General features: G+C 33.9%; 1 protein-coding gene across 3 annotated transcripts in view; it reads right to left on the bottom strand.

The window, feature by feature from the left end:
- Window positions 1–15,401, bottom strand: part of NALCN (sodium leak channel, non-selective) — a 263,458-nt gene extending 248,057 nt beyond the window's left edge. For all 3 annotated transcript variants that reach the window (XM_025045009.1, XM_006909384.3, XM_025045008.1), the window contains exons 1-5: window positions 15,258–15,401; window positions 12,174–12,356; window positions 3,162–3,245; window positions 1,847–1,986; window positions 1,631–1,759 (exon numbers count right to left, since the gene is read on the bottom strand). In XM_025045009.1, coding sequence (XP_024900777.1) covers window positions 1,631–1,759; window positions 1,847–1,986; window positions 3,162–3,245; window positions 12,174–12,356; window positions 15,258–15,365 — 644 coding nt within the window. In that variant the 5' untranslated portion in view covers window positions 15,366–15,401. The remainder of the gene's footprint in view (window positions 1–1,630; window positions 1,760–1,846; window positions 1,987–3,161; window positions 3,246–12,173; window positions 12,357–15,257) is intronic.
- Between the last annotated feature and the right edge of the window lie 3,243 nt (window positions 15,402–18,644).

The following is an 18,644-nucleotide window of genomic DNA, read 5'->3' as shown; positions in this document are numbered from 1 at the left end:
TGTCTAAATAAAATATATCAGCAACCATGCCTTTAGTAAATAGCTGCTAAGTGCTTACTCTATGGTAGGATACTAGGTACTGGCAATAAGATGACTATTCTCCACAAGTTTCCCATATGTGTCCTCAAGGACCTCACAGTGTAATGAGGAAAACGGGGGGAAAAATTGCCATGAGCACCAGCGTGCTAGTTTTGGCAAGATGGGCTACATTAAATTCTACTCCTTCCACTACAAACAACTAGATAAACAATACCATTTGAAAATGTATATCTAGGCTCACAAGAAAGAAAGACACTTTCCAAAAGTTCAAAATTTAAGAGGGAACTAAAAACTGGAGGTAGGTATGTACATGAGTTGGCAAAATGGTGGTATAAATGGGGGCTCATTATCCATTATCTGAGAGTTTGGGTTTTAATGCCACATGAGGCAGAAGACAGGGTCCTGAGCCTATGTAAGGCTGGGAGGTGGAAATAGTGACCCTGTGCATAAAGCCAAGTTGTAATTTAGATGTGTTCCAGAGTATAATATTGGTGAAGGGATAGTCAAGTAGATCAATCAAGCACAGTAGAGACCATAGGTACCGATCCAAATATAGACAAGAATTTCATAAATGAGGGAGGTAGCAGTGACTCCAGTAGGGAATAGCACACAATAAGTCGTGCTACTAGAACAACTGACTGACCAGGTGAAGAAAATTAAATTTCTACTTTACGCTAAAGCATTTCTAAACAGTTTTAGTAAGATATACTTAGCATAAAATAAACTGCATGTATTAAAATGTGCAATTTGATAAATTTTAACATGTGTACAGAACCACAGTTAAGATAATGAACATATCAATCAACCCTAAAGCTTTCCTGTGCCCTTTGGTGATCCCTTGGGGATTCCTACCCTAATCCTATCCCCAGGCATATTATCTATTATAGACAACACTGTATTTTCTAAAATTTTATATAAATGGAATCACAAAATATGCAATCTTTTTTTAAATATGGTTTCATTTATTCAGAATAATTATTTTGTGATTCATACAAGATGTTGTTTATATCAATATCTCATACTTTTTTATTGCTCAATAATATTTACTATTTGGATATACCACAATTTATTTATCCATTTATTTAATGATGGAAATTTGAGTTGTTACCAGTTTGGGGCCATTGCAAATAAAGTCACTATGTATATGTCTTTGTATGGACATATATTTTCATTTCTCTTGGTTGAATACCTGGAATAGAATGAATGGAATATATGGTAGGTATCTGTTCGACTTTTTAGGAAACTGCCCAATTGTTTTTCAAAGTAGTTATACCATTTTCCATTCCCATATTATTTTACTCTGATGGTGTTAGGTTCGCACACTCTCCATTTTGCCACAGAGGACAATTTCTAAGCGTACACTTTGAATTTGCTTAATCTACTTTCCCACAGGGTTACATCTTTAAGGCTGGCTTCTCTTGAATAGCTGTCTTTAAAAACTTGGACAAAACAATTTTGAGGAAGCACAAAATATAGAACAGAGAGTACTTAATTACTTTAAAAAAATTTAGACACAGATTTTTCTCGTGAGAATTACAGAAACATCCTTGTTAATCACCTAGATTAAAATGCAGTTAGTAGTTAAACTTACCCTGGTTTTGTGTCATTTACTACACAATGATACGTAAATGTTCCAAACATCTGTACTCCTAAAATTCCATAAAGAAGTAGAAAGAAAAGTAGGAAAATTGAAACACTCCATATTTGTTCTCCTGATCGCCTAGGAGGAAAAATAAGGTAAAGTAAATAAAACTTAAAAAGAGTGTCATAAACTTTCCCCTTTAATGTAGGTAAAAATAATGCTTACTTTAAAATATTTGTAATTCTGGTCCTTGGTAGTTCAAATCGGAAATAAATTCGGAATGCTCTGATCATAATTAGTGGCCTTGGGATCCTCAACATTCCCCAAGGTGACATCTGATCAACTATATCAGCAATTTCAAATACCTGTAAATTTACAGGAGAATAAACAAGTTTAGACTTTCCCTTAGCATTGTCTGTAGTCATGGCATATACAGACAGCTTCAGGAGGTAGATCCTGTACTCTGAACTTTGCCCTACCTCATTTTCTATTGAAATCAATTTTCTTATGAGTACATTTTGAAGCTAGAGCTCTCTTAAGAGAAACAAATACATAAACTAATGAAAATGCCATTAATCGTGTTCATTTCCTGCCTAATTCATCAAGGCACAGTTTTTATTATAAAAACAGTGTCGACTTAAAATACAGAATAAGTGTGCTAAGTCTTCCTCACTAATCATACATGTTCTTTGGTGGAACTTTTTGAATATCTAGAAAATGGTATAATAAAGAAAAGATTAAAATATTATAAAAAATGTGAAAAAGAATTGCATCATTTATGAGGCAAAGTAATAATTAGAAAATGTTTGTCAAACATACAATAGTTATTAAATGGAAAAAATATGCAAGATAAATTAGACTGTTGGAGAAGTGAGCTTAATCAAAATAAAGATAGTTTATCAAAAGCACAAGGATGAGCAGGAGGAACTGTGAATTTATTTTATTCTGAATTTTTAAATGAAGAATATAGTAACTTTGGTTGAATTAAATGTAAAAATTAACCCTGATTGAAAGCATGGCAATAAATTCTACCATTTTCAAATGAAATTCCTCCCTTAGAGGTTTTTAATATATGTTCCCTATTTCTCATAGTAAAGCATTTTCTATCTGCAATATAGATTTTATGTTAATCAATATGTATCCCAATGGATCTATATATGTTTTTAGCAGTACTTAATGAGAGTTCAGTCACATAAAAGACTGAAATTTTCATTTTTAAATTCAATATTTTTATTCTACAAATACAGAAATCTCACCTAAGTTCTTTCCTTTTTTCATGACTATATTCTTTATATCTGCTCAGTAAGAAATAATTTTCTATTGTATTGAATTTCATTTCTGTTTAATAAATAATATGCAAATGAGGCTGACAATGATTAAAATGTTGGGCTTTTTATTAATAAACACTTAAATAACATGATATAGAAAATTACACAATGACACTTGATATATATTCTTTAATATAATTGTTCAGATTTTCAATGCTAAATAATGCCCACTTTGGAAAACATCCCCTTGTAATTTAAAAGTTTTTAATTACCTGCAACACCAATGAAACCCAAAGGCAAAAGACCATGAATCCATCAAAAACACACCAGCGATCTTTCACATAGGAACTATCCCCCTAAAAATAAATTTCACATGGCATTATAAGGCAAAATAAATAATTTCAAAAAAAATATCTGTGGAGGAAATAGTCAAATGTTAATTCAGTAAAAACTAATTTTAAAAAATGTAAAATATACAGTATAGTGTATATTGATGTTTATGTAGAAAAATAAACATGCATATTTTTAAACTGACTTTCATTAAGTAAATGTGTTGTTTACTTACATTTTAAGCAAAAAGAGAGAAAAATATCACTTGATCTTTATTTTAAGAACTAATAAGCATAGTTGTGATTGTTTAAAAGATACAAAGAAATTTAAAAGTAAAAACTGAAATTTTATGGCATTCGGCAGAGAACAATTTTAAAATAGGAACAATTAAAAGTAAATGCTAGGCAGGAAAAAGAGCAATTAAAGATTAGTGAGTGCACAGACAACCAAATAGGATGAGTTTATATGGTATTTTTCCCAATAGTATTATTATTTCATTGCTTTTATATATCATTAAACATTATTACATGAGTGTCACTATAATTAACCTCTTTTATTGCTCATAATTTGCTTTAGTAACAAATTATATTAAAAAAGATGTAAGATGAGCACTTCCATTATATTGGGGATTATTCAAAATGCAAAAAATGAGGATAAACAGTGCTATTTTCCTGCGAGGGGAACAGAAGTTGCCAAGAGCCAAGGGTGGAAGAGACATACTTTTCACAGTGTATCTATACATATCTCTTCTGATTAATGTTCATGTGTTACATTTTTTTAAATGAATTTTCAAAATTGTTTTTTTAAAGGTTACCATTTTAGTTTTAACAATAAATATTTTGTCAGTTGGCCTAAATAAAATAATATTTAAAAATGTGAGCCCCACAAACTCAAAATGTAAAGCTATCAATAACAGAGTTGGCTGAATATTTGTTTCTTATTTACTATACAAATCTTTTTGCTAAGAAAACTGATGTTGTGAAGCTGACTCAAAGTATATTTTGAACTATATAAACAGATGGATTATTTTAAATAATTTTAGATGCCCTGGTGGGGAACCAGAATACAACAAAAGCATGCAAACACATTCTAATTTTAAATGACCTCATATTATAAAAACTGGCTTAGCGAAACTTCTGCTGTGTAACATAGGAAACTATTTTTGAGTTAGGATGTAATTTTAGTTGCATTGTTTGGAATGTTGTCTTCTTTAGATTTTCAAGAAATTCACAGTGGCATTTACCTGTTAGCCAGCAAGACCATCACCTGCTAGGTGGTATGTAATGGTTATTTAGAACTGGCTTCTTTTTCTGGTCTTGGTTGAATATGTGAAATAATCTCTGGGCATAAGTTTTACATATTATTTTTTGGTTCATATTTTTGAGTCACTTATTATTTATAAAAATGTTTAATAAAAAATTCTTTAATCAGCAGCGTTTAGAAACCTGGCATACAAAAACTCAGATTTTTTCTCATCTTTTTTTTAAAGCTTTTGCTCTTTAGTGTTCATTGTTCTGTCTGTACCACCTTTTTCCTCTACATTTCGATCTGACCAGAGCCTACTCTGACCAGTGCTGTAATTCATACATCGTGCAACAATTGGCAACTCAGCTCAAGTATTTAAATAATATTCATATTGCATATTTACAGAACAGTCCTTTGTAGTCCCCATCTGATGGTTTAATGAATTTATATTTTAGTCCCTCCGATTTATTGGATGTAATTGTTAAGTTTGGGTTTCCTACTTAAATCTTCTCTAAACGTATATTCTGGTGTTACCTTAAAAAAAAGTCTATCACCCATTGTAAATGTGTGAGTATGTTCTGAAAATGATTAACATCTTGAGACTTTAAACTGTTTTGGGTGGTATTCCCAGTACCTAGTACAATGAATGACATACAACAGATATTAAATGAATGACAAAATAAGCACATAAACCATGTCTTAGAGAGCTTTCATACATTATAATGCACACAGTAAAAAGTCAATTCATATGCTTTATGAAGGCACCTCGTCATCCATTCATTCACAGAAACTCTTGCTATTGTTCCTTCAAAGAGAAACTTGTACATAATACCTTTAAAGGTGAGTACCTTAAAGTTAAGCCTCTTTCCTATGGGATCATGAAAGACCACATATGAAATTACGAAATAACTTTTGGATGTTTTCTGGATTAGTATAGTTTGAATAAGCAGAGCCTATATACCATGCAAATAGTAATCAGGTCAAGATTTACATGATTTGTGCATTATAATGTACTTGTAAATATAACCAACTTGAAATTGATACATCAATCAATAATCACTAAGGCTCCACAAGTCTCAAATACCTCTTAATAAACAGAAGACAGACTTCAAAACCTGGCACTCTGAAATATAATCTCATATTACATTTTGTGTCTAACATATTTATCGTATCTTTTTTAATTTACATGTTTCTAACCTGAAAGAAAGGTTTTAATTTGTTTCTTGCATCAACTGGAAATGGAGGGCAAAGAGTGCTTGAGCTGTGGGCAGAAATCAGCGTGCTAATGGCTAGGGAGATGGATTATTCAAGAGCTGTCTGTCCATTTATATAAAGGTAAACACTCGGAGGCTGCCAATCAATTATAAAGTATAAGAAAGTAACGTAAATTGCCATGCAAGTATTTAACAAGCAGAGAAACCAAACACATTTACCTGAAGTCATTTATAGGGATATAGTCTGCAGTTATAAAATGATAGGCACTGGTATAGTTTCATGAGCACATGATTTATAGTTCTGAGTTCCCAGGGTCCATCTGTCAGTGTGTCTTAGAATTATTATTTATTACTTCAAGAATGCTCGGAGGATGCATGTTACTTTTACTTAGGTCTCTTGTCAGATAAAAAATAGACAACAGAGAATTGTCTGAAGAACTCATAGTCTGCAATACATCAGACACTCTGTGACAATGCAAACATACATCTCCCAAGTGGTTCATTTTTGACTCTAAAGGATTTGGTAAATGAGAAGGCTTCTCAGAACATGAATTAGTGGTGGAAGCAATTAGAAACAAATTATTGGAAAGTGGGAATTAATTGTCAGATACTTTCAAGCTTGAGAAACATTATAGAATATGTGAAATCCTTAAAACAAATACATTCCTATAACAAAAATTTTTAAAGACATTTCTTGCTAGGAGGACTTTCTGCTTCAATTTCTCTCCTGTAATGCATCAGCAAGTTACCCCCACAGCAAACTTCCCAAATACGAATCAGATCATGTCACTCTTGGTTTCAAATACCCCAGGCATCTTTACTGACCACGGAATGCAGTCTGAACTCCATGCAAGGCCCTTCACTGTGCAGCTGGGCCTGTCTTCACAGAATCCTCTCCAGCTGCTCCCTGTGAACATCCCATCTGCTACCCCTGACTAGTGTTCTCCAAAGCACCAGGCTGTTCCCACAACTTTGTGTCTCAGAGTATTCCTTTTCTTTCTCTGCGAAATCCTTTACTTCCATCCCCTCTTGCCTGTGACATGGACCACATTTACTCAACCTTTAAGACGTCACATCACATTTCTTTCTTCAAAAATTCCATGATATCCCCAAGCAGAATGTTTCATTCCTTTTTGTGCTCCCTCCCCACATACCTTTTACAAACCATCACTACAGCATTTTCACAAAATACTAAAGTTCTATTTCTCACTGCCTGAATTCTCACTATATAAATATTTGCTATTTATATTTGCAAAAATATCTGCCCTCAAAAGAACCACTACAATGAATCTGCACATGTGCCAGTGGAAGCATTTAAGTTGTCCATGAATCCTGCAAGAAGGTATAATGTGCAAAATGCAGGCATAGTTTTGTTCTTTTGGGCTAACTCTTGTGCTGCCATTATTAACCTATTAACAATGGATGAGTGTTAAGTTCATCACTACTTTCCCCTCCCTATCTTCTCCTTGACCTTTCACCTTTTCAAGACTTGAGACTATCAACTCTAGTCTATTTGCTGTTATTTCACCAATTTTAAGATATATTATCTCTTCCCCTGCAATGTAGTTTAACATTTCTGAATTAGAATGCATTTTATAATGGATGCATCACTTACAATTTTATATTTTACAATCCAATTGTAATTAGCATTTTTTTCTTCCTTAAGGATATATAAAATGATGCTGCATCTTGTAATTGATGACCTCACAGATTCAACGAAATATGGTAGATAGTACTTTAACCTATTATTTCTCTGCTTATCAGAGCACATATGGCTGTTTTGGTTAAATGTATACAAAACATCCACTGCTGAATTAGGTAAGTACAAATAATTGAGCAATGGGTGTTTAAATGCTGTTTATTATACAGAAATATACAGGTGGAGAGTTATCTAGTGTTAAGACTAATTTTGTGATATTTGGAGATATTGGTTGGGGTTGCTGTAATGCATTCATAGTTTTCCCACTTAAAATAATGGAATACAGTCTCCTGTTTTCTGAAAATATAGTATCTAACATATTTTCCGGAATAGATTGGATGCAAAAAATGAGAAGTGCCTACATGTGCAAAAGTGGGCCAGGCCTTCCCTGAGGACAGGGGCTCTGCTCTGTTTTATCCCTTCTCCCAGAGCAGTTATGAGCTCATCGTAAGTGTTCAATCAATGTTTGCTGAATGACTAGAAACTGTACTTGGGTTTAAGAATATAACTCTCTTATATTCATATTATACTTATATCCTGAGTATCTTAAAATTTTAATACAGTAAATTAAAATGTATACATAGTTTAACATATATGACGAACCACTGAGTCAATAAAATTAGAGCGTAATACTAGAAAATTACAGCTTCAGTACTTTCATTTTGAAAGATAAATCTACTGGGTTTGGTTCGTTGCAGATAATTTTATAACCTAGATATTATTAGATCACATTACCTTAAGCATTAGGTATGACTTTTAGATGTACCATAACATTGCTAAACCAGGCTAGGTATAATTTTAGAGTTGTGTATGCTAGATGGGCAAGAATACACTGGTTTGCTTCTATAAATATTTTATTATGGACTAATACAGCTTTATGTATGAAAAATACTCTTCCAAAAATGAAAGACCAGCAATCCCAAAATCTCTAAAATATCTGTATATCGACTCACACATATTCTTCCACGCAGAAGACATATGACATACTAGAGTTACTTACTTAATAACTAAATCTCCTTAGTTTATTAAGGAGAAATATTTCAGTTGAAAATCAGTGCATATTAAACATTTAATATTTGAACAGCTAGGATGTATAGCTCTGTTCTAAATGATGTGAAACATATTAAGAGTAACTTAATGCTTAAAATAGAACACAATGTATATCTATATATTCATAATGTCCTTATATGTGTGAAAAAAAGTAAGTTCCATAAGTGAACAAACGGCACAAATTTGCAAATTATTCTGGGTAAAGAGACTACAAAATTGATTGAGAGGTAAAAATTTCAGTAGTTGGCAAATGAAGTGGTAGAAAAAGTATGAAACTATCTCAAAAAATATTTTTTAGCAGACAAGTGCTTAATAAAGCTTTAAAAATTTTACAGTAAGATTAATCGAAAAAGGCATGGTAACATAATGAGTCACATGTGGTCAACTAAAAGATGATTATAGAGTCCCTATGTGGGCTAATGTATTTATTATGGGATAACTTAAATATCTATATACATATGTACTTCTCATGCAATTGTAAAACTAAACCAAATTTACAAACACAAAGATACAAAACCAATAATATTTAAATTAGTTGTGACAAATGATTTTTTTTTGCTAAAACTAAGTCTGATTAAAAGTTTTAAGTTTTTTTCCAGCTTTATTGTATAATTGCCAATTAACATTACATACATCTAAGGTGCACAAATAGATGATTTGATATATGTATACAACTCAATATCAAAAAATCAATAAATAAATAACCTGATTTTTAAAAGGGCAAAGGGCCTGAACAGACATTTCTCAAAAGAAGACAAATGGACAAGTGTATGAAAAGGTGATCAACTTCAGGAATCATCAGGGAAGTAAAATCAAAACCACAATGATATCATATCACATCTGTTAGACAAAAGATAACAAGCATGGCAAGAAGAAAAGGAAACCCTTGTACACTGTTGGTGGGAATGTAAATTGGTACAGTCATTATGGAAAACAGTACAGACAGTCTTAAAAATTCAAAATTAGAATTATTTTATCCAGCAATCCCACTTTCGGGAAAGTAAGTTAACTCTTAAATACAAGCATGTGATCTCAAGCAGAATTTACTCTTTGATCTGTATCTAATGTGCATATTTGCAGAAGTATGTATTACAAAAATGATACCAACTGTTATGACTGTTTTGTGCGGTCCGCAATATTGAAATTTCAATGAGATGATACATTTAAAGCTAATTCAAGACCTCATATTTAACCACATTTAACCCAAATATCAGTCAGCATTTAAACATTGAATACCAGTTTCAATGAGATATGAAGCTGTGTTGATTACTTCAAGATAATGTTAGTAATGCAATCTTGTTAAAATCTGCATTACATTTGTGTTTAATCTGATCATATCTGAAAGAAAAACAGAAAAATCATATCTGATGTTAATTTTCAATTTTCAATTCTTACAGATTGAAAATAAAACAAAATTTGGTTTTAGTAAATAACGCATCCAAATGTTGGTGAAAGTCTGAAAGTACTGAAAATGGCTCATTTATAGCATTTCGAAAACAACTTGGTCAGAAAACAAGTTTTTTTTTTTAACGATTGCTTTGACTTCTATTTAAACTACTAAAACCTCTGTTCATTTAGTGCTGTGATCACTTGGAATGAATGCATAATTTATGTATCAAATCCACCTCTGCTCTTTTTTATCATTGACTGTGACAATTAAAGCAATTCCTACTGTCATTTTTACGATGTGAAACCTAAGTCTTAATTTAGTAAATACCTTAACAAATTTTTTTTTTTTTATTCTAGGAAAATGTCATGCCTTTATTCATTCAAGTTGGAACCTCAAAGAAGTCAACACATAGTATTTCAATCCCTAAGAGTTTCACCCAAACATTCAAAGATTGCCATTGCCTGAATGAATAATACCCATAAGTGCCAGGGCCATTCAAGGCCCTCTGGGGAATCAAAGGATTTAAAATAAGGCTAGGCTATGCTGGAGAGTAAAGTTACAGTTTCATAAAAGATACCTCTAGCACTCTCACAGGACCACTTTCCCCCAAGGTGACCTTCTGCTTTAGCTACTGATTTTTGAAACGTAGGCATATAATGCTTGGAATAACTGTCACTTGTGGAAGATCCAATTTTGGGATCATGCTGAAGTCCATTGGTTGAGTCATGGAGGGTGCCTACTGTTCCCATGAACCAACACTTTTTTCAGCATGCTACGTATCACATCTTAGAGCCACATTGCATTTCCTGGGGTCTATGCTTACTGCATTCATGACAGGCTCTTGAGAAGTCTCTGAGTTTACTGGTTTCTTGATAATCGCATCAAGATTGCTGAGGCTTTGATGGGCCTATTCAAGTTAAATTCCTATACTGAATTAAATTTCTTCTTTTGTATTATGATTCCCAGTTTTCTGGAGTCACCTAACAAACTTCAGAAAATCTTTTTCAAAGCTACTTACAAATTTTGACAATAGCCAGTAGCTGGAACTTAAATGAGGTTTTAAAATATAAAAATTAAATACACTTTGTTAACCTTGTTTGAGCCTTGATTCAAAGAAACTAACTGTAAAAGGAAATATTTCAGACAATTGGGAAAATACGAATATGGATTGGATATTAGCTTACATTAAGGAATTATTTTTAACTTTGCTAGACGTGATAATGGCATTAGGGTATGATAAAATTATCAGTTTGCAATGCATAGGGAGTTATTTCTGAAATTATCTGATTTCTCAGATTTGATTTAAAATAAAATAGAACTGGCTAAATATTGATAATTGTTGATGTTAAGGTATAGGGATTCATTTCAACTCTAATCTCTACTTTTGAGTAAATTTTTAAATTTCTATAACAAAAAGTTTTAAAAAAAGTTAAAAGTGAAAAGAATAATACATTGACTGTGATCTATCTCTTTTAAGGATAGCACACAGAGAACTATGTAAAGAGAAGCAACTGACCAATAACCACATGTTATGCATCATCTCACTAAACTTCTGAAATTCTTGTACAGAATGAGTCCCTTTTCCATAAAAATTACCCAACTTGAGGTGCTGATACAGCCAGTAAAATACCAGGATTTGAGTCAAATCTGTCATTTGGCAGAGACCCCCAACGCCCACGATGCTATTTCGTTATACACTCTGTCTTGGTAAACAGTACAATTTAAAATACATTAGAGACAGTATCATCTACATATTTTTAATTCTGTGAAGATTAGTGTTACAGAAGAAAGAAATATCCCATGACAGAAATTTTCTTCCTTTTCTTTTTCTTTTATTTACTTATTTTTGGTTTCCCATTGGTGGCAATTTCATGCTACACATTCCTTTTCTCATAGTCCTGGAATTCCTTTCTACCTCAAGTCCTTTCTTCTAACCCCTCTATACCTTCAAAATGCCTCAGGTTAATGACATTCTGCTGAACAGCATCACACTGTGACATTTATCATGTAACCTTATTCTGCATTTCGCAAATCAACAGATGCCTCCTTTGCTTGAGGTCACCCATAGGTGGCACGACAGACCTTATTCTGGCCCTCAGGAAGCTGGCGGTCAGGCCACCTAGCTCCTTCCCAGATATTCCGAGGCTTGGTGCTTTACACAATTGATTTCACTTTTAAAATATTCTTATGCATCACATTTTCATCAATCTTTGGAGTTATATCCTATCTTAAAAGACTTCGATGTAGATAAAATAAAGAGATGTTTAGCTTTACTGAAATGAATATGAACATAATAAACTGATTTAGATTTTCAATGCATTTTGGTTTTTAGCTTAAATAACATGGGAACACTCACCTTAACAATCCCCCGGATGTGCATTTTTGCTATCATCTCTGCCGTGTAGAGAAACATCAATAAAGTATCCAAAGTAAAGGTCACATACTGAAGAGGGGGGTAGTGTTCGAATGTCATGGGCGTGTTCATACAGACGGAAATGACGCTGATGATGGCACAGATGCGCAGCAAAGAGTGAACCCACTGCAAGAATGGTCCGAAGTTATTATTTGACATCATAAAATGATATCTTAAACTTGTATTAGGAGTCGCACTATTTGGAAAACAATACTGAGATTAAAATTTTTTACTAGTAAAGAGAAGAAGGAAACTAATGTCTATTAAGTGCATAAAAATATTTCCACATATTTAATATTATTTAATTCTTAAATCGGCCTAATTTTCACATGAACGCACTAGGCTCAGAAAGATTAAAAAGCTTTTCTACAGTCTTGCATTAATAACAGCCAAAGCCCAGATGTGAACCTGGTCAGGCTACTCCAATGCCAATGAGACTTTCCAGGGCAACGGGCCACAACACAGGGAGATTCCTATTTAATTAGAATCTGATTTAATTGTTTGTAACTAGAAACTTGATGTACTATTACTTTTATACTTTTTTATCTATTACGAGCACTTGGAATCAGAGACCACATTATATTTACTGTAACTTCCTTAGTATCTAGCAAATGGCTTAACTTTGTAGATCACAAATGCTTTTTAAAATGAATTGATATATAACACTTCCCATGTGTAGGGTTTTCTTTCCATATGTCTATTATATGTAGCATCCTTATATTGAAATATTGTTTAAAATCTGGTATCATCCTTTATTTTCAAAAGATAATAAATAGACTTCCCTCTTTATGTTGGAGAACGTGTTTTGTACAAATTTAGTCCAGATTTATCTTCTAAAATCACACACAAAAAAGTTTCTTTGCAAATCTAGCAATACAGGCACTGTGAATATTTTCCTTAACCCCAGCATAAAGCAGAAATTAAAAAGGTAAATGCGTGTGTGCATGTGTGTGTCTACCTGTGCATATGTATAGGACTTAATCACTCAGATACTTTTATTATGAAAATTAATAAAACCTATGATAAAAAATATTGCATTTTCATGCTAAACCCACATAATTAATATTACTAATTAATTAATTAGACAATTCTTAAATATAATTTAAATATGTTCTTTATTGACTATCCTGGATGTATATGCAGTCACATTAATCCTTTAATCCCCCTGAAAAAAATCTGTTTTGTAGTAGATAGATTCTGCAGCTACACAAGCTAGCAAGCACCCAAGATGAAAGACAGAAAAGACTGTCAGAACTTTGAGGAGACTCAGACATTTGTAGGCTGGTGAATGGGTTTTAACATTAATTTGACAATTATAATATTTGCATGAAGACGTAATGCCACTAATTCCATACCATATAAGTCACTGATGATTAAATTTATTTTAAGGGTTGATGCACTTTTCATGCAATTTGGAAGCATTTCAATAAACAGCAGTTTGTGAATCTAGCCCCATCTGGACTTCCAACACAAAGTATTTAATCACACAAAAGAGCTCTAAAAGAAAGGTTATTCCACAACAAATGTGTTTCAGAATTAAAGAATAAATTCTACTTAAACATTAATCATTTTACTTAGTGCTTCTGAGGCTCCATCTATAATACTACTTTTTTTCAGAAGTTCTCAGAAAGCTCGGTATGTGATGGACACTAAAAAAAAAATTAGTGAGTGCTTTGTTCTCTATTTTATTCAATTCTTTAAACATGAAAAGAAGACCTACTACGTGTCAGAAATTATACTGGGCTCTCAGGACACAAAAATGGAAACAACACAGTTCTGACTCATCACTACTTTGTAGTGTGATATACATAACATAAATATTTTATTTATACTCAGTATATATGTATACTTATTCAAATATAAAATAGGGTAAGTGGAAAGAGAAGAGGTTTATTCTGTCTGTGGTGTGGAGGGTCAAGTGAGGAACCTTTCAGAGTAGTTGGGAGTAGGGGTGACATCTGAGCCTGGCTACCTGCATGAGGAGAACTGGACTCGTCAGGGTTGCTGGAAAAGGGCCCCTGGGCAAGGAGAACAATGTGAACTGGAGGAGTTCCTCTTGGAGGAGCAGGAAGTTGTTGATATGGCTCAAGTAGACAATGTGTAAATATGAGAAAGGGCCAGTGATGGACAAGTTAGAGCCAGAATAGAAAGCGCCTTGAATGTAATATGTATTTTAACTTGTAATGTAGATAACAGGGATATTTTAATGATTGTAAAGCAGAAGATAATGTGAACAGAAATGGAAATGTAAAAAGTAATGTGAGCAGGCTGGAGAAGTAGTCTGGAGAACAGATTAGACGAGGAAAGACTGGAAAGGTCAGGGAGACCAAGGCAGATGACCTTTTTCGTGGTCAAGGGAAAGACAAGCACTGTGAGAGCTAACAGTTCATTTTCTTACTTCAGCCTGCACTATGAGTTTAATAATAATAAAGCTGACCCTATACTAGCTTGCAGAGCTGAGTTTCCAATACCTATGAATATGTCATTCCACCTTAGCTCTGGCCACTAAACTGTCTAGGATACAATGATACCTGGTATAGCAGATCTTCTCGAGTTCTCATTAGCTTAATTAGGCAGAGAAGGTGACAAAGTTCTTCGGAGATACTATCATTGTCTCATTAACCTTTACTTTTACTCAAAACTTGCAACTCAGAAGGAGACCTTTAATTTAACATTTGATTATCTCCTCATAGATTCATACATGTTGCCTGGTAAAAGAGGTCACCGATATGGGACTCCAGCTTTGGATCAGCCTGTGAAGTGGCATTGTCTGGGTGACTCTGAGGACAGCATGCACAGAGGTGGAGAGGAGAAAGCCAGACCACCTAGCACTTCTTCCTATGTAAGTAACTCAGAGCAGCACTTCATTATTTCAATTGTTCTCAACTTCCAGACTCCCGGACTCATCCAGATTCTACTGCAGCTCAAACAGACATTTCAAAGCCAAAGGGACATGATTTTTGAATATATGAATCAAATTTCCTTTAAAACAGCATGTGCTTTTCCGTACTTCAAAAAGAAACTTACTGGCTTGTTAATCCAGAGTATGTCAGCGTTGTCCGACAGAGATTCATCAGGACCAAAGTCAGTAACTGGCTGGGCCTCCACCCTGGAGCTCTGTTTCCTTTTGAGCATGCTGAAGTCAGCTCTGGCGAGCAAGTACAAAACGGTGGTCTGGGAACAGAAAGAGAGAGTTGTGTTAGTAACCTGAGCCATCTTTATCCTGATCACAAAAACAAGTGCCCAATGTACACCTATTCACGCGTTAGTTATACACATGTTCCATTATACTGTATATGATAAACACATGCAAATAGGAATTTTAAAAGAATGAGATGAATAATATCAATAAAAGCTTGATGTTTTTCCTCTCAGCCTAACACATCATCTTGTGCATTTCATAAACTATTTGCATGTCAGTTTAGAGACCACTAGTCTAGATTAACTGGGGTAAAATGGCTTTGCTTCTTAGGGTGCACATATTAGTAGGAAATTTTTCGAGGTCTGTGTTCATATACCTAGAGCTGTCTCCACTTAAAGGTGGTCTGTGCCAGAGAACAGCTGACCAATCCAGGAGAAATACTCAGATCTTTCCCAGGATTTTCCCTTGAGTTAATTTAATGTGACACTCATAGACATCTGTTTCCAATGACAGTCCCACGTTAATCTCCCAATTTTGTCCTTGCCATAAAGGATGCGGGCCAGAGAGAATGGGGCAGAAACTACTCTAAATGGAGTTGTTTTTTTCTTCTATGAATGCTGTGGCTATATCAATTCTTCCAGCTACTCTGAATAAATCTGAATTACATCGAAGAGGAAGATGAGATGCCCACTTACCACTTAAATTTGCACAATTCTGAGTCATCTACATTTTGCTATATGTGTCAATTCCCTTCAGCCATTGCTACCACCTTCCACAATCCATCAGGCATTGATAGGCCTACTATGTACCCTGCCCGCAGGACACATAAAGCAAATAAGTGCAATTTAGTGTGAATGGAGATGTTGAAAAGGCAAGTGTTGCCTTATTACTCTGTGAGTCCACAGAGAGACTTCTCATTTGATTAACACCTGGACTGATTCTTAGATGAAGGAGAGGAGCTAACATTTTTTTTGGATTTATGCTGTTTTGGGCACTTAGCAATGATATTTTATTTAATCTTTATGGCTCACAGAAGAAAGGAAACATCTTGTCTCTTTATGAAAGCACTAAGAATTCCAGCCTCGGGGCAGCTAATAACTTGATCAAAGCCACCCAAACAAACTTGAAATATAAAAGCAGCTCTGACTACAAAACCTAAGGTGTTTATAGTGGACCATGCTAATGTCAAGGACTGATGAGGAGAATTTCTAAAGGTAGGTAAAGAATAGATTTGGTCTTCCAAGCAGTGCACAGCCACGAGATACCAAGACAGGGAAACACAATAGTTTTAATACCAGGAAATTGCATTGGCTCTCCTATCTACTGCTCCTTGGAGCTAGAGAAAGAACGCTAACCAAGAACAATGACTGCCACTCCGTCCTGGATGGAGCCCCAGATAAAAAGAATGTGTTCACAGTACGTGTAAATCTGTGCAATTGCAATTTTCACTGGGAAAGAGAACACAGAAACTCAGGACAAATGAGCTTTAACCTGATTCCCTCTTTGAGCACCTTCCTCTGCATCTATGTTCTCCTTGATGCACCTAGGTAGATACATCCGCCCAACCCTCCTATTCCCAGAAGAAATCAAACTAATTTGCTTTAAGATGTGCTAGGTATTTCCAGGCTGTCTTGCTCTGAATATTGGATTTGAATATGTGCTTTGCAGTAGGCTGCACTAATTAATTTTATTTTACATAATTGAAGTTAGGGACTCTTGACATCGATATGTAAATATATGCAGAATATTCAAATTATGCTTGTTCTCTGATTTACTGTGGGGGGAAACATCTGGTGGCCTCAATATAGGATGCTTCTTGAATGACAGTCTCTTATGTACCCAAAACTGGATACAGAATCTTTTAGAGATCCTTCAAGATTAGACAGTGCAAAGGAGAAAATAAAGAGTGGTTTCACAATGCTGTTCAAAAATGATCCAAGAAAATTTTATAGACCTACCCACTAGCTATAATGCCTTTTTCACTGAACCAGTGGAAAATTATGGATAGCCATATTTATTGTTCTTAAGACCTGACCATAAGTTGCCGGCTGAAAAATTTTTAACGTATAAACATGGCACCTTCACATATTAATTCCATGCACCTTTTATTATAAATATCTCATCTGAAGCAAAAGCAATGTCTGACTATGAATTTGTTTATCTAGAGAATTAGACATCCAGAACTTATTTTTTAAAACTCTCCAAGTTGACTATTATTTGGCCCACAAAAACAGTGCAACTGTAACAAATGACGTTAGTTGTCATCCACTTTCACCCACATTTTACCTACAACAAAAGTGCCACCAAATCAACAGCCGAAGAAAAATCTGTCCAAACTCTGATGGAACCTGTTTAATCCACACATATATTAAAATTTAACAACTAGCTCCTGAATTACTGGAAATTTGACTGATTTAATAATATTAAATATTATGTAAAGCATGCAAGTAGCAAAATGTTTGTTACAAACATATAAATAGTCCAAAATTAATTTGAGTCAGTTGATTGTTATAATTTTCCTTTACATAAATATTGTTTTACACATGCATTTATATTGAATCAATATGATTGAATACAGCAAATCTATTATTCCTCTGATAAAGACCAGCAGGGATATTTAAGTATCCTAGGTAAGCTTATTATTTTGACAGGAAATTGCTTCCATGTACCTTAGCCTTATCACTATTATGTATTTATAACCTAATATTTTTTTTCTGTTTACAGAAGTGTCCTTCACAAGGCACTGCACTAATTGAAAAGCATGGCTCCAGTAGCTTTTTCACACTTAGTAAAAGTAGTTGGTATTTAACTAGTTCAATAGTGGGAGGAGGCTGCACAGTTACAATATGTTCATTGATAAATCTTTTACTAGGAAGCAGCTAATGGCAACTCAGGCAGAAAAGAAACTGGTTTATTGCTCTTTTAAATGGTTAAAATCCAGTTTTGTAATCTAGGATAGTTATATTTTACTTCTATTGGCATATACTCTTCTTAGGTCATTCCAGCTCTCTATTGACCAAGTTAAGGTTAATAAATTCAGTTTTCTTTAACTGTGAGGTATTGCAACACTATAGGTCATTTCTTCTCCATACCTTCTCGGATTTGCATTAAACAATTTTGAAACTTCTGTCTTCTAAATTATGATTTACAGCATGTCTTTTACCTACTGTCCCATGTGTCTGTGGTCTGCACTCAACCCCTTAAATGAGCATCTGTTCTTACGGTTTCCATCATCATCTGTTAGTGTCCAGCTACGATTACTGAGTCATGTA

Source organism: Pteropus alecto, unplaced genomic scaffold (assembly GCF_000325575.1).
Source record: "Pteropus alecto unplaced genomic scaffold, ASM32557v1 scaffold13, whole genome shotgun sequence".
NCBI lineage: Eukaryota > Metazoa > Chordata > Mammalia > Chiroptera > Pteropodidae > Pteropus > Pteropus alecto.
This window is presented reverse-complemented; position numbering and strand designations above follow the sequence as displayed.